Source organism: Psittacula echo (assembly GCF_963264785.1).
Source record: "Psittacula echo genome assembly, chromosome: 4".
Lineage (NCBI taxonomy): Eukaryota > Metazoa > Chordata > Aves > Psittaciformes > Psittacidae > Psittacula > Psittacula echo.
The window spans coordinates 121,891,967-121,916,307 of NC_137738.1; the positions used below are offsets into that span (position 1 = coordinate 121,891,967).

General features: G+C 43.4%; 1 protein-coding gene across 1 annotated transcript in view; it reads right to left on the reverse strand.

Moving 5' to 3' along the window:
- The window catches only part of XRN2 (5'-3' exoribonuclease 2), a 50,108-nt gene extending 28,267 nt beyond the window's left edge, over positions 1-21,841 (reverse strand). Inside the window, exons 1-17 of the mRNA XM_080614897.1 lie at positions 21,669-21,841; positions 14,955-15,082; positions 14,763-14,874; positions 13,979-14,090; positions 12,786-12,844; positions 12,617-12,706; positions 11,545-11,617; positions 11,389-11,439; positions 10,902-11,059; positions 10,525-10,599; positions 10,293-10,426; positions 10,147-10,204; positions 9,951-10,058; positions 8,855-8,899; positions 7,600-7,731; positions 6,177-6,295; positions 2,890-3,025 (exon numbers count right to left, since the gene is read on the reverse strand). Coding sequence (XP_080471023.1) covers positions 2,890-3,025; positions 6,177-6,295; positions 7,600-7,731; positions 8,855-8,899; positions 9,951-10,058; positions 10,147-10,204; positions 10,293-10,426; positions 10,525-10,599; positions 10,902-11,059; positions 11,389-11,439; positions 11,545-11,617; positions 12,617-12,706; positions 12,786-12,844; positions 13,979-14,090; positions 14,763-14,874; positions 14,955-15,082; positions 21,669-21,743 — 1,665 coding nt within the window. The 5' untranslated portion in view covers positions 21,744-21,841. The remainder of the gene's footprint in view (positions 1-2,889; positions 3,026-6,176; positions 6,296-7,599; positions 7,732-8,854; positions 8,900-9,950; positions 10,059-10,146; positions 10,205-10,292; positions 10,427-10,524; positions 10,600-10,901; positions 11,060-11,388; positions 11,440-11,544; positions 11,618-12,616; positions 12,707-12,785; positions 12,845-13,978; positions 14,091-14,762; positions 14,875-14,954; positions 15,083-21,668) is intronic.
- Positions 21,842-24,341: the final 2,500 nt, after the last annotated feature.

Genomic DNA, 24,341 nt, shown 5'->3' on the forward strand with positions numbered 1-24,341 from the left:
AGAGCTCTCAACAGGAACAGGTAAGTATTTATCTGGCAGCACACTGTCTGCAGTACTGTTTTCCAATGCAAAATTCCACTGCTAACTTGGGAATATGGGGACAGACAGCCCTGCCATGATACACTCCACAAGGTGTGCAAATGTGAACAAGTTTTGCTGCAGGTTGAAAAGTACTCTGGCTTTAACTGTTACTCTTTTACTCAGTACCAGCACTAATGCACACTCGGAGTAACATTTTGTTTTTCCCTTCTTATTCATGTGTCTTGAGTACTGGGAACTCTAAAGTGCATCACTTCAAAGAGGCAAAATAAGCCTCAAAAAGGAGAAAATAGACTCGCCACACACCAGAACACAATGCACTCCGGAGAAGAAACATGGCTCTAGAAGGTCTAAGTCAAGTTTTCACCTCCTCAGCTATTTTTCTTAGCAGCACCACTTGAAACAAAAGCTACTATTTTGACTTCCAATTCTGAATAAGTAAATGTCAATGAGGCTCTTCCAGCGATTTTGGGTATAAAATTACAGAGCCTGTAATTATTAGACGCAATGCTTCAGATGGCTGCAGCGTGTTTCAACAGCCAGGTGGGTGCTTCCTTCCTTTCTTAATCTATTTTTTCATCTCTAAACAGGTGTCCTCACTGGTGAAACATGTTCTGTATTATTAGCTTTGATAAGAATAGAAGCAGCAATCATATGGATTCTGTCACAAATCTTATGGACAATGAGCAGGACTTATTGGAAGCAATTCTTATTGTAGTAAAAAGAAAAAACCCAAACCCTCAAGCAAACCTATTCTGACATTCCCCAGCAGAAGTCCAACAGCTTCCTAATCTGACCTCCATATGGGCAGAAAGAGGTTTGACTGCTGCTTCATTCCAATACTACATACAGCAGGTCACACAGCTCTGTTACACAAGCACAAGCAGCAGCACGTGCAAGTACTTCATTGCTGCACTGGTTTAAGTCTGCAGTGTCATTTTGTAAGGTCTAGAGAAAGACTTCTGGAGTAATCTGAGCCTGAAGCACACCAGCAAACACGAAGCTCCAAACATCTGTGTGCTGTTACCAAGGTTTCCTTTGGGACACTTCTAAACCACAAGATATTTTCTGTACAGCCACTCTTCCTTGAGGTCTTAGTGGTGCTCCTCAATTTCCCTGAGAGCACTGTGGTCCTGCCTGAAGCCCTTGGCAACCTCACCAATTCATTTTCTCTGCAGCTGCAATCAACCACCCCTCCTACGGGCACCAGCCATGGCAGCCACAACAGCCACAGAGTCAGAAGGACCAGGAATCACCTACATACATCTCAACACTAAATTGGTTTTAGCAGCTGAGCAAGTGAGTGCTGCTCAGGGACTTGCCCACATTGTTTTCAGTTTGGTGTAGGTCTGCCTATGCATTTAAAGCCACAGATCTCAGCAGTGCATGCGCAAATGCAGTTCTGGTTTGAAGCTGTAAGAGCACACAATGATGTCTGCACAAGGCCATGGCTGCTGAGCACAAAGCAATGAACACACCCCCCATGCACACTTCTCTGAACAGAACAAACTTTATATATTCAAATAAGTATAAATGTTTTGGTCACTTTCTAAATATTATCACACACTTCTCTGAATAAAATAAACTTAACTTTGTGATCTTCAAACGAGTATAAATACTGTGGTCACTTGTAAATGTTACCTGGGTTTTGCCATATACTCCCTTCCTCCAAGCCCTTCAGTTTCCCTATAATCCAGACTGCCCTTTGCATTGGGCTTGTCCATCACTGACACTTTTCCAGCAGACACTTACAGCTAAGCTGAAGACTGATTTACACACTTCGGAGATATACGAGCACGTATGGAGTTCTAGGACTATATCCTCCCATGGTCTGCAGAAGCAAGGTTTGCTTTCAGCAGCCCCTAACTGTGCAGGGTCATGGGAATTTCCACCTCTAAAGGTGTCCAGGTGATACTTGTCCTTTGCAAAAGGAGGTGCTCAAGGCTGTGAGGAGCTGAGCTCTCCACAGAGCAACTGCAATAAACTGCAAACCTTAAACTCCATGATTTTCATCCACCGTAACATGCAAGTCAGAGTCAAACTCAACTAATAAGTACAGTGGAAGCGAAGGGAACACACTCCCTTTGTGTTCCAAGGGGGAAAGGGAATAAAAAACCAAACACAAAAAACCCAGGAGTACTCATTAAAACAATCTTTTGGCATGGTATAGGGGATGTTTGCCTTGCTCTAAGTTGGACAAGCACAAGCTCCCTATAGAAAAGATGTGGTTTTATCAACAGGGCACTGCGTTCAAGCCACTAAGCCCTGCTCAGCCAGATGAGCTTCCACAGCTTGAGCACATTCTGTTCCCAGGTCACACACCAATAGAACTTCAATATAACTTCTGTCTTCAGGGCACGAAGCTGGTTATTAACCACTGATGCTACAACCCCCAATATGTGTGTGTAATCTCCCACCAATCTGACATCTCAATTATCGAAAGATTTAAATCAGACAGAGATCACTTCAATCACAATGCACTTCATGGAACATCATTACAACCCAGGGAGGAGACTGACAACTCTGTTCCTTTCAAATTCTTCCTGGCGTTTCACAGGCTTTGTCTTTTGTTCACTCATTCAATCATCTGCAATTTCCCTATGCGTGGCTATGTATGGCAAAGGAAAAATGTGCATCAGGCCTTAATAAACCAACAAGCAGCATTACTGTATGTGAGAAACAAAAACTGCATTCACATCTGGAGTGCCAAACGGAACAGGCACCCACTTAGAGCCTCAAAAAGAGCTCTGCTTTTCAGACACGAGCAATGGGCAGTGATTGTTTCCTGAAAAGAAACAGGGAGCAGACACAACAGCAACGTGAACTTTCTGAGAAGCAGTTTGTAGGTACCTGATAGTAGTATCTGAGGACCCAGCACAGCCCCTCCACGTAGGACTGTACAACCTTGCGCCGAAATTTCTCATCAGATGCATCAACATCGAATTTGTTCTTATAGTAGCGCTGCTTCCAACCGGTTTCCCACAACCTGCACAACACACACAGAGATGTCAGTACCTGTCAGTATGCGCACATTCATATACCTGAATTGGAATAGAAGCCAAAGTCACTTCCACCTTCAATTCCCATCTTTAGACAATTTAAATGAAAGTACAAAACCTGATGCTCAACAGCAACAGAATGAAATTCAATGGTTGGCATCACAGAAAATCCAGATGAAACTCCAAAGGTACCATCCTGATAAACACATCTTCAAAGTCCTTCTAAGGAGCAGGGATGATTTTCAAACCTGTGCCTGGTGCTGCTGGGATTTTTCACAACAGTATTGTTCCTACTCAGTAATTGCATCTTTCCCATCAGGAACACACTGCCAAACCTGCCATCTGAACTTGGTTCTTTAAACCACTACAAAGAGAACAAACTGTTACCCTTCTTTGTTTGGTTTAATCTACCCTAGGCCAAAATCTTTATCTTACTGGAGTATCTCCTCACATCAAGCTCATTCCTCTATTCCTAATGCTCCTCTCAAGTAGAGAAGCGATAGTTTCCCTGCTACTCAAAGTAAAAAAGCAAGCAAGTAAAAAATAAGCAGCAGCTTGATTTCTATCCTCTACTGCTGTTTGGATGAGCTGTGAGTACCTGAAGAGTTATCTGCAACTCGGGAATCCTGCCCTTGCTGACTCACATCACACAAGGTCCCTTTTACACACAGATTTTCAGTCTTTCCTGCCAGAGATGGATACTGGAGGTCAAGGAGCAATCTCAGACACTACTGATCCTTACTTCCCACAGCTCCCCCTTATGTCTGTCTACAGACAGGGGAATCGCTGCCTGCAGCCTCAGAGCTTTTCTCTCTTGGACATTTTATCTGCTCACTGTATCTGCTGTGTTCCCTGTAAATCAGCAGGAGACACAACACTTTTGAGAGAACAATTGTGCCCCAAGCAAGACACATCAATATGCACATAAAACTGCAAGCTATTAGTCCAAACACACACAACTTATTCTTCCAGTTCAGTTCTGAGACTGCCACCTAAAAAGGCAGGTTAAGAAATGTAAAGATAAAGCTCTACTTTGGTTCACCCACAATACCATGCTTCAGAGCTGGTTCACTCACAATACCATGCTTCAGAGCTGGCCTCTCTCACAAAACTGTTTGGAGTGGGTTTGGGGATTTTTTGGTTTGTTTTACTTTGATAATTATAATAATAGTAATAATAATAACAACATTTACACCTTTTAATAATAATATTTATTACTAATATTTATTAGTAATAATAAGATTTACACTTTTTTCATGTGTAAAATGCATACACCATAGTGCATCCATTTTACACATCTCAAAGTTCACACGAATTCTGGTATTCAAGTGAACTAAAGCAAATTACAAATCTGATTTAGATACTGGTTAAATCAGAAAATCCCTTAATAATGATTTTTAATCAAATTTTATTCTCAACTAGTCAAAACTTGGCATTATCACATCTGAAAGCCATTATGCAAGATCCTTTTCCACAAAGGCTGTGACCACCTGAAATTACGTACAGGACCTGAAGGACACAGGTAACCTGTGAGGTCACTTCAAACCTAGACTTGTCAGAATCTCAGCACTAAATAGAGCGAATGAAGCCTTTAAGGCAGAGCAAAGATAGATCTATGCTTTTTTGACATGATGCATATCCTTTGAGGTTTGCAAAATGGATCTTCCCTTGCTTCTGCTTCAGGTTAGTTGCCCAGTGCAGGGATACTTCTTAAAATCTGACCTGAGCTGATGAGGAGGTGAAGAAACCAGGGGATGTTCTCAAGATCATAGAAAGCAGGTGAGCAAGGGCAGGGGACTTGGCTAAAGTACTGAAGGACAGAGTCAGGAACACCTGCAGTCTATGAGCATCTGCCCTAGGAGCTCTCTGGCAGTGAGGCACTTGTATAAATGCCCAAACCCAATCTGGTCGCTCACTGTAACTATCCGATCTAGTTTTAAAATCATTCTAAATACAAAATATATTTTAGCAAACAACTTCTTTGCCATCTAGTACATTTATGCAGTTGCATTTACTTGCTAAGAGAAGCATAAAATTATTTTCCACTCAGAAAAGCATCTGAATAAGTATTCTGAGCTACAAAAGCGCTTAAATAACCGCAGCCCATACCCCTTTGCTTGACAACACCAAGCCTGTCAAAACTATTTCTACTTGCAAATCACCACAGTTCACTCAACCAGTTGTTGTAAAACTGTTAAAGATTTTCTCGGAAGCTAAGCTACAATTCCAATGAAAAGCAACACTGAAATTTACCCTGGTTTTATGTACAAATTCTGCTTGCTTGATTAAAAAAATCCACTCAGATCTCCACATACCGGAAAGAAAATAAGACTGAGAGCTTGAATACCTGCTATTGGAAGATCTGATGGGCTAGGTGTACCAAACATGTCACAACAACAGCGCTGGATACTCATGATCAGTACTTCACAATAAAGTAACCCTTATTGTTTTCCCATGTCCACCTCCATCCCCTCCCTCTACAGAAAACACAGACCTACTGGTTACACTTAGCAGGGCAGAGCCTTTAACAAAAAATAAGGGCTTTCACCCTTGACTTAATGGGTGATGGCTTGATTTAAACCTTTGATAAATGCAGCCTCACTGGTACCTCACTGTCAGTTAATTCTCATAAAATTCCTATCCTGTAATCATCCAGGGATCAGCTGCCCTAAGCCATTTAATGAACTCATCACAGACCAAATATCTCTGCTACAAATCAGAGACGGAGGAAAACATATTTTAATAGTCAAGATAAATAATGCTGCACACGTGAATGTAACTGAATTTTATGGGTTAAATAGCTTAAAAATTCAACTGCAAAACAGTGGCATTCAGCTCACATAATCACAGCTGAGCAGTGGATGTCTAGTCAATCTAGGGCTTGGTCTCAAAGGGAGTAGTGGCTTGGAGGATGAAAACCCGCACGCATACTAATCTGGATACTTAGATTTAACAGCTAGAGCTTACCCATCTCCCTGGAATTCAGCGAATATTCTAACCCTCCACATTAATTACCTCTGGATAAAAAGATCATAGGAAAGCATCTGAAGGCACTGTTGCTCTGAGCTAAATGGCATTAATTACACTGCATCTATTTCAGCAATTTGCTAACAAAGTGCTACACAAAAATGGCTTCACCTGATATTATCCTCTGGCTCAGGTTCGCTGTCACTATCTTCAGCTTTCCGCTTAATTCCTCCTGCCAGGGACGGGCTACTGTCAGGAGTCAGGCTGGTGTTTGGAGAGGATGAAGTTGTCTAGGGTCAGAATTGTTACAGATAAATGGGGAGGTAAAAGAGGGAGAAGGATTTATTGGGCATTTTAAAGTCAAGTTCAAATTAACAGCTTTGTGATAATCACATGCACAGGTTTAGCTCCCCAAAAAACTCAAGGCAAAAGCTACACAACCCTTCAGCTATTAAGTAGCAAAAGAACAGAACACATATTTGTATTTAAAGGCAGACATTGATACATACAGGCAGAAAAAAAATTACTGTATGTGAGAAAGAAGATGCAATAAACAATAAATTCCTAAAACATGCCATTTTTCATATATTCTGGACCTACACCTTATGTTACAACTTCATTTTACAGCAACAGCGAAAAATGCATACTCAGACTACTGTAAAAATCTTGCTTGTGAGTCACAAAAGGCAGAAATACTCTAAGTTTATTCTGATCTGTTAAATAACTGACCTTTTAAACTTCTTTCAGATTTATCTATTTCAATATTACAGAGAAGAAACATCTCCCATTCCGTAAAGGAACTGATTTGCTTAATACATGTGTCAAAGTTTCAAGATTTAAAGGGAAGAATAGCAGAGATTACACTTTGAAAAAGCATTTTATATTTATTTAGATGTAAGAGACAGGACCCACATCTTTATGATGAAAAGGACCTTGAATTTGTTCACTGTTCGAAGATTTATGCCCAGAAAGAAAACATCCGTCATATTTATTACTTAAAATTAAAAACCCAGACCTCTAACAGAGAACTCAACTTATTTCTGGTTTCCCCTCACTTTCTAAAACCTTTTCAAAAACTTCATCTAATTTTCAGCTCTTCCCAGCAAAAAGGCACACTTGGGCAAGTAAGAACAGCTAACAAATACACCCCTACGCAAATCACAAGTTTGAGATACAGGTATCTATGTCTTTTTGTCTATACAAGTTCCAAAACCAGTATTAACATACCTCCAGCTCAGGTATTCAGCTTGTGTCTCTCCCAGACCTACGGAGGAAGTTCCTAAACCTCACTCCACAAGTGCCAAACAAGTCTGGGGAGAAGAGTCAGTGTATTTGACTCTGATGCCTTCACCTCACACTTGCTCTCCCAGAACTATGTAACAAGCAATATCATACCAAACATTCAAATAAGGAACACAGCTTTATTCAAGCAGTCTCACAAAAATTGCTTACTAAAAGCCACTTTCTTGGAAAATAAATTTTCTGGTGCCTGTTTTTCAAGAAAGTTCAATGGGTTAGAGGGAAATGTGTCCAGAGCAGCACAGGATGCGATTACTGCCCCTCTGTGTGTAAATACCTTTGAACATGTACTTACAGAATTCTGTCTGTCATGCATCCTCATCTCAAAGGCAGCTTGTCTGGGGTTACTGATTGCCTGAGGACTGGATCGATTTCCCAGGGCTTGAGGGGAAAACTGTCCACCAGGAATAAAAGAAGGCTGATCCCTCTGAAAGATAAATACAGAGAGTATAGTGGAAAAGCTGTGTAATCTCCACAGCAGTGCCATGATACGCTCTCTCAGTTTTCAGATTAACATGTTACATAAAACAAGCATTATTTACTCACTTCAGCTTCAGTTATGTGTAATAATCTCAACCAGATACAAAATTACACAAGTGAGACCCTTATATTCCTGTAATTTATTACGCTCTTCTTAAAAACACCAATCAAACCCTGCATTTTGTGCCTGTGTTCTTTCGACGTGGGCTGAGAGATGGGGTTTGGGGAAGTGAGACTTCATCTATCGTACTGGGATGAGTATCCTTTGTAAGCAAAGTCAATAACCTCTTCCAGTCTAACAGGGATAGACAGATAATATGTAATTGAAAAAATAAACACCATATCTAGACAGTAGTCAGTGGGAGGATCACATGCCCTGGGAGTTTTGGAAGCTACACTGACCTGAATGCCCTAACCAAGAACAAGGCTATGTCAAAACGAACATGCAAGAGCCCATTTTTAAAATACCTGAATATTTTGAGAGTAGAGGAAAACTCAACATCATTCCAATACCATAATCGTAAAGAATTCAGCTTACACATGGGTCAGAAAGGGCAAACATGTTCCCACTATAGCTAATGCTTCTTTATCACATTTGAGAGGTATTTGGCAACACTGACTTGCTTGCAGGCAGAACATGAGAGAACTGCAGTTTGGGGTAAGCCTTCCTTGCTTCTTTAGAAATATGCCTTTAATCAAGCAAACCCGTTTAATACAAGCTGGTATATGTACTTAAACTCCACTGCCCTCAGCAATACAACTGCTGAGAAGACTTGTGTCAGTGCATGAAAAGCAATCCCTGTACAGTGACCATGCTGAAGCATCACTACCTAATCACAGAAGCGCAGATTTGAAGGACACAGCATACAGCTGTTGTCAGTGCATCCAACATTCTCTCTCCTTTCCCTTTTAAGAAACCTTTAACATGCAATTCCTTCTTTAAAATAGTTTACACACAGGGCAGAAAGTGCCATGATTACAGCTGCAGTTTCAACCACCACATCTGCTGAAAGCTATCGGACACGGTTTAATTCGTGCTGGGGTTTGCATTGTGAAAGGAATGAACTTACCTTCATTCTTTTCCTTTTTTCTTTTTGTCGTCTTTTAAAGTTATCCTAAAGAGAGAATAAAGAGAAATAAAGTCAGTCAATATATACATTTCTTGGAAAAGTGTTTAATTTCATCCTAAACTGACCAGAAGGCCATGAGGCTTTTATGTAATGTTTTGAATAAGACAGGTCAATGCATGTCTGCAAATCCAACAGAAACAGGATAAAATTTCCTATTCTGACAAACTATGGGGGAAATAGTAGCTGTGTATTCAATGCCCATCAATTTTGGTAATGGCTTATACAATTCACTAAGTTTAGCTATAGCCTTGCTTCAAGGTGACAGGAGTGTCAAAGGACACAAGCTCTTTGCCTGCACTGGAACAGCCACCAACTAAAAAAAGTAGGAGACATTAAAGTCCTAGAAACAAGAAAAGAGCTGGTTCAGGGAAAGGGATCTGTCACTCCTGGGCCATGGAAGCTGAAAACTTGAGTATCAAACTGGCATTTCCACTTTACGAGAGGTGCAGCTAGGGCAATTCTAACCCATTTTGCCAGCACTGGCATGGTATTTTTGACTGGAAATTAAATACAATTTTGCTCTTACATCCACAGGGTATTTTATCCCCTGTAGTTAAGGAATAAATTGGAACATGTCTGCAAAAACCTGCACAAACTGCAGAGACAAACTAAGAGAGCAACAACTGACGGACAAATTTCAAATGGCAGGAGGCACACAAGGCAAGAATGCGCTTGGAATTCCAATTCAGCGTTTCACCCCTGCTCCTGGCCTGCACTTCCACAGATTGCAGCACATCACAAAACAATTCCTCCCTCAATTTACATAGCAGCTGTTCAAAAAGCTGCAGGCAGTAAGAGAACTCTCATTTGGCTATTACTTGGGATGTCAATCAGAAAAACAGGCCTTGCAGGGCAGGGACAGCAAATCACCCATGAGCACACCATCACCATTCTTTGAGCGTGCAGGAATTAACTAGAGATTAGAAGGAAAAAATTACAAAGTTTGGGGCTTTTTTTGTGCTTGTTCTGTTAAAGGAGTGTCACAGTCTGACAATAACACATGATTAAACCAAACACCAAGAATGTAACAATTTACATCATCATCTTTCCTCTTCTTGAAAATACTATCTTCAACTTCGCCAACAGCCAACATGATCATCTGGACCCGCTGCAGGTTCACAAAACCACTTTCTGTGAGGTAGCCCTGCAAAGCAGAAAGGAATACAGCTGAAAAACAAGTCTCTTTTTGTAGCAAACACCAGAGGTTTTTAAAGAAAAGGCAAAAATCTTACCCCAGTTTTGTGGACCACATTTTTATATATGTTAACCAAGCGATCGATTGCTCCCTCCCTAAAACCAAACAACAGCATGAGATTCTTATCATGTAAAAGCACAGCAGGAACACTTGCAGGAAAAGAGGTGATACAGTCTCATCTACCTGATCTCCAAAGATGGCAGATGAGGAAGAAAGTCATTTCCCACAAAGAAGCACATAAAGACCCAGTCATCAACACTTCTTTCAAAATCAAAAGTGAAAGGCAGACTGGCCATAGTGAGTTCTCTTTCCAAATACTGCAGTACACACGGAGGAAAAAGGACATTAGAAAACATTGTATACAGGGTTCAAAATCCTACTTGTAGAAAGCAGATACAGCAACTGCTCAACATACCTCTCGCAAAACACATAACCGGATGAAGATAAATTCCTGCTCAGCCATAGGAAGACTGTCTGCAAACTGATCATGCTAAAAGAGAAGGAAAGAGCTGCATTACATCCAAGCCCACCTTAAGGTTTCTCAGCTCAATTTTCAAGGCTGACTTTGAGGGGAGTCAATGCAGTTTCTCAAGCCAACCATGCATTGTGCTACTCTGCATCCCTGTGAAGTTACTGACCGTTTTCTCTCACCAGTGAAAAAACCACCACCAACCAACAGAACACAAGTGAGGACATCAGGTTTGGCATGTTTCTGCTACAGGAGTACAATTTTTACTTGTTAAACTAAAGCTCATAGACAAAAAGAATTTCCACAAATAGCAGAATCCTTACCTTGCCTTGTTTTTCTCTGGGCAAACCTTGGCAATCCTTAACCTCATGGCCCATCTGGTTACAAAGAGCACAGGGCTTGGGTTTATTTGGTTTAAACTCTTCTCTAATTATGGTGAAGTTTGGTTCATGTGTAGCTAAGCCAAGCATGATCAGATCAGCTGCCAACCAAAAGAGAAGAATAAAACATTATGAAAGATATATGTTATTGAGTTTTGTAAAAAAGGAGTTTAAAAGCAAAGTACATTCTACCTTAAGCAAGTGTGAACACACAGATGTTCTTACCCACAAATCACCCAGACAGTACAACTAAGGGAAAGTTAGCCCTTCAGCCACAGACAGTACTAGACCTTTCCCCATATATTACACAGAGCTTTCAAAAACTAACCCACACAAATACAAGTGAAAGCCTAAAAACTACAGCCCCCCTCAACCACAAAACAGAACAAAGCAGCTCAATAGGACATATTGTTAGCAAAAGAGAACTCACCATCAGCCCCACACAGACAGTGATGAGTATTTGGGTCATGGTTTGGTTGAGCTATACAAAAGAAAATTACATTTAGTTAATCAAAGTCATGTAAAATAAATTATTACTGACTAACCTTAATTTAAAATAAAATTATCACATTTATTTGAATTTTACCTCTTTGTCTCCTAATGTAATCCATGATTTTATGTTCCCCTTCTCCAGGAGCACTGGCATCAGACAAAATAACCTGTGAAACATTTACATTAGGGAAACAATTTATGCTGCCACAGAAAGAAAAAACAATTTCTGTAGATCATATACTGAATGCTGGATCTGATTTATGAGTGCTGGAAGCTCTAATCTGTAGTTTTAACTAAGATATTATGATTCAAAATTAAATGATTTATGAGTTTGGAACCAATGAATATGCCTTCATTTTTTTCTACTAATTCTAGGATGGAGCTGCTATATTGATTCAAATACATTAACATATTTGAAGTTTCCTGACAAATAACCAGGGGAATCAAAATACACACTAGAGAACTAACAGATAAAGCAGACATATGCCAGCTTCCCCTTAGATCTTCTGAACTTCAGGACAGGCCAATACATTATCACATCATACACTTCCTTACACTGGTGCCCAGATGAGCAGTAGCCTTTATAACACTCACATCTGATGGAGGGAATTAAGCAGAGTCAACTGCCCTCTAATGAGGCCACTTTAACAGTCAACAGATGGAAAACAACACACAGCTGCATCTGAGAGGACTGACTGCTCTCCTCTAGTACAGAGCAAACACGGGCCTGTCAGACACAAAACTCAGTAGCACTGGAGTTGTTGAGGAACAGGAGGAGAGGATTCCAAAGCCCAGAAAGCTGGTATGTATTATTTTTGTTGCCTGCCATCTATTGTCATCCATCACTAGAATAAAGGAGAAAACACAGCCCATCTGAGGTAGCAAGAGTTATAAAGGGAATGTGAAGAGAATACACAATGTATCTTGACACTTTCCCCAAAAGAAGAAAAAGAATTCCTGAACTTGTATTATATAAACTCCGTCATATCAAACTGTGGCTTCTACTGTCAAATCTTCTCACTGCTCTTAAATGAAATCAAAACAAATGGTGCTGTTAGATTGTGTTATTAGATGAAATGTATCTCTGAAGTCCCTCTCCAATCATATCCCAACCCAGCCTAACAGATCACCTTCATTTTCCTGAAGTGTGAAGCTGTGAAACTTACTGTCAGATTCTTCCACCCCGGGTCACTGTTCAAGCGGTCGGCGATGTAATAGCGGAGGCATTTAGCAAGATTGTCCATAAACTCAGTTCCCTAAAAAGTGACAGAGGAAAATAACTGAAGCTTTCATTCAGCCCCTGGCAATTGCTGGGTGAAGTGCAAGATTACTTACTGGGGTGATACAGTTGCTGTCAAATCTCTCCTTCACTTCTTCTGGAGGAAGAAAGCCACCTAGAGCAATAAAAACATTTAACAGACTTAAATCAATATGGACCATTGTAAATCCATATGGACCATTAAATACATTTTTGCATGATAAAATCCCCAATGGCTCCCCTGGTAACAATTAACACTTATTGAAAATTAGTTGTTTAAAAAAAGCAAACAAACAGCAAAACTGAAACAGCTCTTACCATAGCTCTTATATTATCTGCATCTTAAAATAAGGTGTTAGTACATTTACAAACATCGTTAACTTCAGAAAAGTGGTTTCATTACCTAGTCTGTCAGAAAGACTGTGAAAGAAATCTCAAAGAAACTAAGCTTGCTAAATGATATAAAACATTAGTAAATGATTATGTTCTTACATATTCTCCCCTATGTTTCCACTATCTATTCACTTGGGCTCCCAAACAGGGTTACACCAACTTCTCTCATCTCTGAGCTTCATAAAGGGTCTTCGTAGTCTTGAAATGCTACAGGAAGAAATGTTATAAAAGTCTTTGCCCTCCCTCTTTAATCTCCGCTGAGGTTGCACAATGGTCCCCTCACCTGGGCTACAGCATTCACTCCTCCTTCAGCCACCTGCACGGACTGCTCCAGCCCACCCTTCAGTTACACACACTCCTTCCACGCACCTCTGTCACCCTTACAAAGTCATGCTGACTTTGCCTCACTGAGTTTAGAGCTTCCACTCACAAGTAACTGTAACTATCCTTGCTCATAGTTTGTTATTCCTGTGCTGTATTATTTCCATTTGATCCCTGCCTTTAAGCCTCAACCTTCCTTTCACCAAGCCCTACGAATGCGTGCTTTCTTCCATGAGGATTTTGGTTAGTTTCCCATTATCACATTTGTCCTTGCTCTTATGTTCAATTTTTTCTAAAGGAATTAAGAGTACTCAACACAAATCCACTTCAGGCAGAAGAAGGGAGAGAAGAAGAAAAAAGTGACATTAGCTTTATCTTGGTTTCTAACTTTGGAGAACACAGATCCATCCTTCTGTGTGGGCTTGCTATTCCCTTCTAGTAACACAGACAAATATCCGCTAAGTGGAACATCCCCTTTGTAACCCTCACTGAAGTGTTCAGAACAAACAAGGTGACTCTCACTGAAAAACCTCAGATATGAGTGTCACAGCTGTACCTTTTGCCAGAATTTCTTGTCTTATTTTTTGCTTCTCTTCAGCAGCTTCCATGCCCTCCTTTGACGCTCTGAATCTTCTTGACCGCTGTTGATTCATTTTTGCACGTGGAGCCTAAAAAAAGTATCACAATGCTTGAGTCAGTTATTGCATCTGGACAATTGCTTCCTCTCTGCTAGCTGTTTTTGGTAGCCAGGACAAATCTCTTGAATCTGGCCGATCTGTAATTACACAAGTCTTTAACATGACATTAGTATAAACTGAAACAGGAGATTTCTCTTGCCCCTATAGTTTTTAAGGTTAGAAAACTGTTTCCCAAAGGATCTTAGAAGAGCAGCTGGCATCGACCCTAATTCCCCAACAGCCATTACTGGGAACTCAATATATCAGTGTGGATGATTTTCTGGCAAAGAACGGCCATGTGCCCAGATCAGCAAGTGCCTACGTGGAGTTTGACATGAACCAAGGAACAACAAAAGGTGAAGGAGGATGGGAGCGAGGCACTGGGAGTGAGAATCCCAGCAAGATAAGAAGGAGCTGGAATTTACTGAGTTGCTAAATTGAGGACTGTTGGAAAACTTTGAAGGTCAGGTTCTCACACCTGTGCTTAACCAATTCTATGTTAGTTGTTAAGGGCCTCACAGATATGTATCCAATCACAATGGGCCAAGTTAGTGAAAACAACTTTAAGAAATAGTATATAGAGTTAGTTTTTTAGAATAAATGGCTTTGTCTGATCACATTGATCTCCGACTGAGTCCACTTTCGCGACATATCAGTACTTACTACACCATCTATAGCCATGTAGAGAAGTCTCCTTGGTCTTACAATGTTGAAGATCCTGTCAATATACTCGAAAATCGCAACCATCATTTCATCTTCATTTTTGGGTGCTGGCCTAGAACACAGAGCATCCAATTTAACATCTGAAATGATATCAATGAATCCTATTTGTAAAGAGAAAAAAAACTGCCTTACTTGTCTTCTGGGTGCGTACAAGGGTGAATTATACCATTCATATCCAAATACAGGTTATCAAACTCCACCTCATTGGGGTTGGGTTTGCTTGTGTCAGTGGGAATCTTGACGCCATTGCACTCCTTGGCCTGTGAATGCAGTTGGGACAAGTATTTCAGTATTTGATTACAGAAGTGTCACAAGTAACCACAGATGTATGAACGTACAGGCTGATAAAAGCTTATTTTTTTAGGGCAGTGGAAAAAAAGATAGCAACAAGCTACCCACATAATGAAGGGGGCTACAAGGATGCTGGAGAGGGAGGGACTCTTCATCAGGGATTGCAGCCATAGAACAAGGGATGATGGGTTTAAACTGAAACAGGGGAAGTTCAGGTTGGAGATAAGGCAGAAGCTCTTCCCCGTGAGGGTGCTGAGGCGCTGGCACAGGGTGCCCAGAGAAGCTGTGGCTGCCCCATCCCTGGCAGTGTTCAAGGCCAGGTTGGACACAGGGGCTTGGAGCAAGATGCTCTAGTGGAAGGTGTCCCTGCCCGTGGCATGGGGCTGGGACTGGATGAGCTTTAAGGTCTCTTCCAACACAAACCAGCCTGGGATTCTATAATGCATGATCACACTATTAAAATAGCACTTTCTTTCTACATTTTCCTTTTTAAAGATGTTTATAAACCAGTACAAATAGAAGATACTGTGATGTGCTATGGCAGAGCTGGTTCATTTCTGTCTGTCAGCATGTACTAGAAACAAGAAGCTACCATATCCCAGATTATTCAAGAAAGCAATTCCTTTTACTGCCAGGACCATACTGACTCCCCCAGAATTTAGCAAAGGGACCTCAAAGTTCATACTGTGATGCTAGAACTTTAACATGATAACCAAGCAGAAACAAAATCTCTCTACTTCAAATGCTCAGTTCCCCAGACTAACACATCAAAACAAACTTGCATGTCTGCCTTCTCTCACTATAAACTGGTATTTCAGTCACACACAGATCTGAGGGAGGCAGGGCAGTAAAGTGAATCATGGCTGATTACGTGATGAGCTGCACAAAGTACATTAGCACATCCTGGTCAGCTAAGGATGATGAGATTTAACTAGAAAGAGGACTTCCCCCAGGTTCCTCTACACAAAGGAAGGAGATCCTTTCAGATCCCACCAGCCAATCTCCACTTCGGGTATACATATCTTGCACTTCCTCATAACTATCAAATGCACTGAGATGCTCAAACCCCTGAACTCTTCAACTCCTGCCTCTGAGTTTGTCTGTGGATGTATTTGAAATGCTAAATAAAATCCAGTCCCTACCTTCCACTTCAAAACCAAGTAAACTTTTGGCTCTAAAGCTTTGCTTTCTCTACCATCAGTGATTTGTCTGCTGCCTAATGAACATGAAGTGCAGGCCACGGAGCAGATGGCAAACGTGATGCCAACTTCCAATTGCCCCAAAGCCCCTGTAGCCGCCTACATTACTGTACTACTCCAACATTCTTGAACTCTTACAACAGGCTACACAAGGTGAACCCAGAAGTACACAGGAAACAAACCTCAGCTGAATTGGAAGCAATAAATAATCCCACCCTATTTTGTGTATACTGTGACATCAATGACAAATAACTATCTGAGTGAAGAGAACAGGCTTTCCAACCAGCCCCAGAGCAGAGCTCGGGGTTGGCACTGTAACACCTGCATAAAAACCCTCACTCCCTTCTCTCAGGCTGTCAAAGCAGGTTTGAAACACTGGTGAATGCTTCAAAGCAGCTCCTCCACAAGACGGACTGGCACCCATGTTCAGCTCTGCTTCCCCACCATGCCTTTGGGGTTTGTTGTTGGTTTTGGTTGGGGTTGTCAGTTTTGGTTTTGTCAAGAAGGTAGCAACACCCTCACAGCCACTGTGAGCAATCCAGGTTCTCCCTTCCAAAGCACCACCACCAGCCAGACACATAAACCACTGAGTTAAACACCGACAGCATCAGTGTCCTAAGAGACACGAGCTGAGCAAGAAAAAGGCAAATGATTTTCAGAGAAACTTCAACTGGAAAGGGCTACGAAACATCACGGAGCTGGAATGAAGTGTAATCTAACAGCCTGGCATAAAGTGAACTTAGAAAAATGAAAGTCATGTTATTACATAAAGGCTATGATCACATACAGCATGAGACAGGAGGGGGAAATGTGACACTGCTGGTTCTCTCCTTCACATGGAACTTAGCAGCAGCTGATGAACCAACATCAAGCACTGCCCTAAACTTTTGTTTGCAGACCTGCTGCCTGCTGGTCACTCAGAGTTTCCCACGTCTCTGATGTGCAGAGCTCAAACCATGAGATGCAAGAGGGGAAAAATCCCAAATCCAACACTTGCAGATCATACCATCGACTGCCTCACAATTTTCCTTCTTAGACTAGCAGCAGCAGTAGCTGAACTTATCCCAGTCTTAAAAGGCAAAAATTAAAACCCCTAAAGCAAAATAAGTCTGTATTTGGTATTTACACTTTGTAGCTGTACTGAACCCTTTCAGGGCAATTGTGTGAATTCCTTTGTAAACAGCTGAGCACTAAATGCCTCTATTTCACTTTAAAGCAGGTGAAATTTCTGCCAGTTCACATCTTTCTTACACTATTCATCCATTCATCATCAAGGCCAGGTTGGACACAGGGGCTTGGAGCAAGCTGCTCTAGTGGGAGGTGTCCCTGCCCGTGGCAGGGGCTTGGAACTGGATGAGCTTTAAGCTCCCTTCAACACAAACCAGGCTGGGACTCTTATGATCCAAACTAACCCTGTTGACCATTGTTTGCTTCCTCTGCCTTGACTGAACTTTCCAGAACACACATAAATCACTGCCAGGTGCACACACTGTATTGCACCTTGTAGTTCTATTAAAGTAACTGGGGGCAACCAAGACCTACAGTTTAGAAGAGCATTCATTCTGGCTTACATCAGATACGGGGACAAGAAGCTTGCCTTCTGTTCTACTCGATGTTTCCTCAAACCTCTTGCCAGTGACCTGTGACCCAAACAATATCAAAGGCTTATGACTATGTGATACGGAAAATAAAACTGCCCCTGTCACAGACCTTATTGTCAGTCTTGAAGGTAAAGCAAAATAAATATGATCTCTTTTAGGTGGCTTCGAAAGCCATTCACTTTTCATCTGCATACCACTATGCCAGCAACTTCACCATTACATCCTCATAAACCTATCAGATTTTTAATATAACAGCCTTGCAAAAGGTTTAAGTATCTGAGAGTGATATCTCTTGTGATATAACTAAACTGTTCACTTTTAATCTACAGCCTCTTTTGAAACCATTGAAAATAGATCTTCAGATATGATACTTTAGTTGCAGCTTTATTAATTCGTATGAATTTGATTAAGAATATTCTCTCCTGGATTTTACATTATCTTCAAGATCTTCCTCTTATTCTTCCTGCTCAGCTTAAGAAGAAGATTAATCAGATTTAAGAAAAAGAAAGAATCTAGCAAGGTAAGAGAACAAGGATCAACTTTTTAATATTTCAAAGAGACAAGCGACAGGGAGATACAAAATTTCTGATTAGAGAGATTTACAGCAATCCTAAAACACACACGGAGCTGATTACATTGTGAGAGACGTTTAAATTCATCTCCAGTAAGACAAACCACAGCCTCTCCCCACTGTCCCAGCCTGCTCTCAGAGTTATGCCTAGATTTGAATATAAAAATATTAATGAATATGATTTATCCGTGCGCTGTCCTTACTGTAATTGCAACGTGCTCCTAGGTTGGAACAAAGCAACGTGGATGAGGACATCAGGATCTGACACTTCAGTTAGATAAATCTATCATGGCCCAGTGGAATTTGTCCTATCCTTCCATGTGTTTTAATAAAGAACATTTGCTGTTACAAGTTCAATTATTAAAGACAAAAAAAAAAGGGACATACAATCACTAACTCAGTAAAACCAAGGCTACACAAACCTTTATTTTACCTAAATGAGAGCAGTTTCCAGTACATAAAGGTTAATCTAAATGTTTACAATTGTGCTGACAAAAGTGTCTTCTGCTCTTAGAGAAAACTACTTAATGGATACAGATTGCTAACATATTTGCTGTTTAAACTGTCTGTTTTAAACAGACGGATCTTAAAGTATGATCCAGAAACAGCTGGACAAGCTCTTAGGACAAAAAACGTAAAACACCCATTCTTAATACACACAAATCTCTAAATTGATTTGCTTTATGTTGTCAAAACTATATCTGCATCCCTTTGATCAGAACTGCTTCAAAAACATCCCAACCAGCACGAGCTGAAGACAACAGACAGGATACACACACACATGTTCAGGTGTTAGTGCTCTAAAGCTGAGAGAAAGCAAATGCCACGTCAGCAGTCACAGACTATAAACAGCTCTCAAGCTCTACTTTGTAAACCCCCAAACCACCTTTTACTGTAACACTTCCCCCAGGCAAATCCTCAAATCTTATCTATCCACTGGGGTAAAAACTCACACCTGGCAGCTACAGGTAAAATAGATGTCATACGTGGTGCTGAGGGAGGCTAACTGAAACCACAACTGCAATAAACCCAAGAGTAACTCAGTGTTAACTGTGCAACATTTGATTAACCCAAATCTATGTTTCACTGCCTGAATCTGAAAATCAAAACTACCTCAGCTGCAACAAGAACTGAGCTCTAAAACTGCTCTGTCCGCCATTCATGCATGTGGAAATCTTGCTGAAGGCAGGTGCAGTCAGAAAAAGCCAGGGCCATTATGTAATTCAATCACTTCGCTCTTTTCCCGTCTTCACACATCTCTATCTCCTTCACAGCACAGTGTTTCCCAAACATGAGGCACGTCCTCCCAGGAGGGACAGGAGGAAGCAACAAGGCAGAAGCTGCAGCCCTCACTCAGGGACCTGAACTTCCAAAACCACTATGAGGCAGATGAGCAGGGCACAGCTTCTATACCCTGACAACTGATGATACAAGCTATTCGGAAAAGCCTACAGGAAAAGCAGTTGGAAACATGAACTCCAAGAGTTCGTCTTCTCTGGAAAACTGTGGCTAAGTCAGAGCTAAACGGAACCACTTCACATGTTTACTTCACTGTAAAGCTACCACAGTGCAGCTACTTGAACCTGACGCAAGTATGTGCTGTGGCTGAAGGGAGACACTCCCCTGTCACCTTCCAGCTCGGGCCAGACCCCTTAGGATGGCACCAGCATTCCTGCAGCTGCAGCCATGTGCACAAAGGAACCAGACTACTGAGAACCTGCCTAGTAAAAATGTGCAAACAAACGTATTTCAGCTGTGTTCCTTCCTAGGAAGGGCTCTTCAGACATCACCACCCCCCCCACGACCTGGGTGCTAGTGCAGGGGAGAGGATACAGATAACCATCAGCGTAAGCAGCGACCACCCAGCTTAAAGCAATCAGCAGCAGTAGGCTGTTCCTACTGAGAGCTGCAGGTCAGGGAGCCCACTTGTGGAGTCCAGCAGCCAGGCTGGCACTAACTCTTTGAAAAGCACTTCCTGCTGCTATGGAAAGACACATTCTGGAGGATGTCTCCAGAAAAATCAGCTCCCTGTCTGGGCAGGACAGATTTGTCCTGTATTAGAAAATACCAGCAATGAGACAAATGATAACAGAAGCTGCTGGAGGTTAACGAGCGCGACTGCAGGGTTGTGTGAAGTCTTGGACGCAAGCACAATATCCTCTGCTGGTGGATGTGTTAAAAACTATATAAATATTAAAGTGAAGTAGGAAGCTGCGGAAATGTAGGGACAGGCCAAGGGGAATGGCTTGAACCTACCAGAACAGGGGAGACTGAGCTGAGCTCTTAGGCAGAAGCTCTTCCCTGTGAGGGTGCTGAGGCGCTGGCACAGGGTGCCCAGAGAAGCTGTGGCTGCCCCATCCCTGGCAGTGTTCAAGGCCAGGTTGGACACAGGGGCTTGGAGCAAGCTGCTCCAGTGGAAGGGGTCCCTGCCCGTGGCAGGGGTTGGAGCTGGAGGAGCTTTAAGGTTCCTTCAGCACAAACCAGGCTGGGGTTCTGGGATAGGATATGACAGAAAAACCTGACAAAACCAGTAAGTTTTGACATTGACACAACTGTGGAGTATTCAGATGCATCACTCTCACACACAGGCAGCTACACGTTAGTTTTCAACAAGTCCTAAAGCTCGCTTTGGCTTGTGATTGACCAGGAAGTTGTTGAAAAGCAGACACTGAAATGAACACACACCAAAAGAACAGAAACGGCAACAACCGTCCCCACTGCTCCCTGCTCACGGTAAGTTTTACCAAGCACTTCCATAAAACCTCATTTTTGACCCAAAACAAGACAAAGACACCCAGGAAGAGCTCGCACTTCAACCGACCGCTTGAAGAGTGGGGAAAACAGGGGAAGAAACCCGGTTCCCTGCTCCCAACCCCATTCCCTGCTCCCAAACCCCGCTCCCCAGCCACCGAACCGCTCTCGAACGCGAGGACGCGTTAACTTCCCGACACCGGCCGCTTCCACCGACACTAAAGGCACCCACAGAGAAACAAACAAAAAACACCACGAAACCGAACCCTCTTGGAAAGGCCTCGGGAGTGCCCGGGGGGAGCCGAGCTGGGGCTGGATGCGGCTCGGCCCTGAAGCGAGGGCAGCGCTGCCCGAACCGGCCTGAGCTCCCCCGGGCCACGGCGCTCCCCCGGCCCGGCCCGCAGCCGGATCGCGGCTCGGATCCCTGCCTCACCTTCTCCTCCACGCAGTTGACGATGATGGAGGGGTACTTGCGGCTGAGCCAGCGGAAGAACGCCGGCACCCCCATGGCGGCCGGGACCCGCCGCGGCCCTCGGGAACGGAGGGCAGCGCTTCCGGGGGCGCAGGGCGGCGCGGAGCACCACGGGAGCGCGCGGCCGCGGCGCCGCCGCCATGTTAGAGGCGGGGCTGAGGTTGTCATGGCGGCGAGCGGCGGGAGGGAAGGGGAGGTGGAGTTGTGGGGTGGGTTCGGCTCAGCCCTGCCTGAGGGACCGCGGCGGGGCTTCGAGCTGGGCGGGCATGGAGGCTGCTGGGCGAAGAGCTGACAGGCTGGAGGGGAGAGCCAGGGAGCATGCTGGTGTCTGAGGCAGCGCCGCCGCCCTGCGCTCGGCTGAGGTTCTGTGTGAAACCTGACAACTTTCCCTTCGTTTTTAACTAAATACCCGCACAGGCTTTGCCGTTGTGGGGGGGATTTGGGCACAAAGATGACTGAAGTGACTGCGGGCACGGCAGCTCTGTCAGAGCGCTCTGCGCCGCTCTCAGTTACAGCGCGGGGCTCGGTTCCTCCACAGTGAGGGGCTCGGGCAGGGGAGGCTCTGGAGGAGCCGCTTCCCCCGGGGGCTGTGGGGAGCAGGTTAAAAGGGGTCTCGGGTGCTGACAGGAGGGTGGAAGAGCAGCAGGAGCTGAGGGCACGTTGCCAGGAGCAGCTCGAGTGATTTGTGAGTCACAAGAAGCAACATGAAGAACCCCGTCCCATCGCTTTGCCCGTTGCATAAGCAAATACCATTAAGTAAGTTGGCAGTTCGGCGATGTTGAAATGGAATTAAACCTTCCTATATTAAAGGGGATTAAAAGGAGGGAGATGGTGTGCTCCGCTGTGTCCTGTCGCTGCGCAGCGGCTCCGTGAGGACGGCAGGGAAGGGGGCGAGGACACGGGGAAGCAGCTTGGGAGCCATTAACAAAAATAACAGAGTCTCAGCAGCGCTTATGGAGTCACTGCTGCTGCCTGGGGAGGGGAGAGGGACCTTGCTACCTGGCTAATGCGCTGTCGAACAAATTAACCCAATAGTGTAGCGCTCATTATTCTTAGCCTCACTTAGCTGTTGTTAAGCCATTTTCTGTTGTCAGTCCTCTTAATAAAATCTGTGACTTGAATAAATTTCCCCAGCAACTTTGTATTGGCACCACATCTGCGGTATCAGCTAAAGATTGTCCTTTATCTGTGCCTTACAAAACGTACCCTGATTGAAGTTGCCTATTGTAATGCTTCTCCTCCTGCAATTTCGTGTGGAGTAAGGCAGATTAGTATTAACATTTTGTTTGTATTGATGGGCAATCAGTTGTTCTTCTGATAATGCTCAAGAAAACAGAAGACAGAGGCGCTGGCAAATGCAAATGAAATGTGATCATCTTATCTCATAATTACTTGGGTAAACAAGCGCTGAAAAATGAAGACTGCAACAAACATCTCGCAAAGTCAATTACTGTTTTGTTAAAAACCCCAAAACAACAACAAAACAAGAGCCCAACCCTTGCAAATATCCTGAAGCAAACTTTGTTGTCAGCAGGTGCAGAGGGGCAGGAGCTGCAGCTTTGCTTCACAACTGCGTGGATGTGACACACGAGTAAAGGACGTGGCACCGAGTGCCTGCGCACAGCGGCAACACGGCAAGGCTTTTCCTGGCAGGATTTCCCGTAGGTGAGTGGCGTGCTGATGTCAATCTGTGGAGGCTGTATTGATTACAGCCCCCCTGTCCATCACCATCATCTGTCATCATCTGCGGGCTGCCAGGCTGACAGCTGTGAAGGAGCAGAAGAAAGTTGACTGGCAGAATGTTTTGCATCTAATGAGGCTGTGCACAATACGAGTATAATAAATAATGCTCTGGAGGAACTCGGCTATCGCTTAAACACCGGCACAGAGATAGGGCCTGTGGAGAAGCTCCCAGAGCCATCTGTCAGCTGTCAGGAGCTGCGTGCCTCTGCCTGAGCTGGACTGAGGGAATGGAAAGCATCACAGACTGGTGATGGGCGCCTGGTATCACGCACGGAGATATAAAGCGGGCTGACATCAAGAACCTGGGATCACTCAGGAAGAGCTTAAAACTACAAAGCGCTGTGGATTTGATGCAGTGTTACTGACTGGCGTGGGCTGCTGAGAGACTCCTTCCAGATGAACCCTGGTCTGGCATTCACTGTGAAGTCACGTAGAGCAGTCTGTCTGTGGCATGGGGCACTGGTGAGCTTGCGTTCAGCAGATGGCTGGAGCCGGCAGGAATGAATTACTGCAGCTTAGGGATGATCTGGAGAACACAGCAAGGAGCCATGACCCAGGCACTAGCCCGCGGGTGGTGGGTTCAGAGTCTGGTTCTGGTACAGGGCTCCTGAGTGATGCTGAGCCCACAGTACATAAAGAAAAACAAGCCTGCAGCACCCTCCTAGGGGAAGCCTCTCAACCTACCTGGTAGCCCACTAGGAGCAGCAGCATGACAAGGTGCTAGCCCTTCTTCTGGTCCTGTTGCCATCTCAATGATGGAATTTTTTCTCAAGTGTGACAATTTGCAGGACAGTCCTGTGGTTCCTCTCCTCATGATAACCAAGTGCTGACTGAGGCTGGCCATCACAATGACATGTTGGGAGCTGTGCCATCCGCTTGGCACGTGGGAAT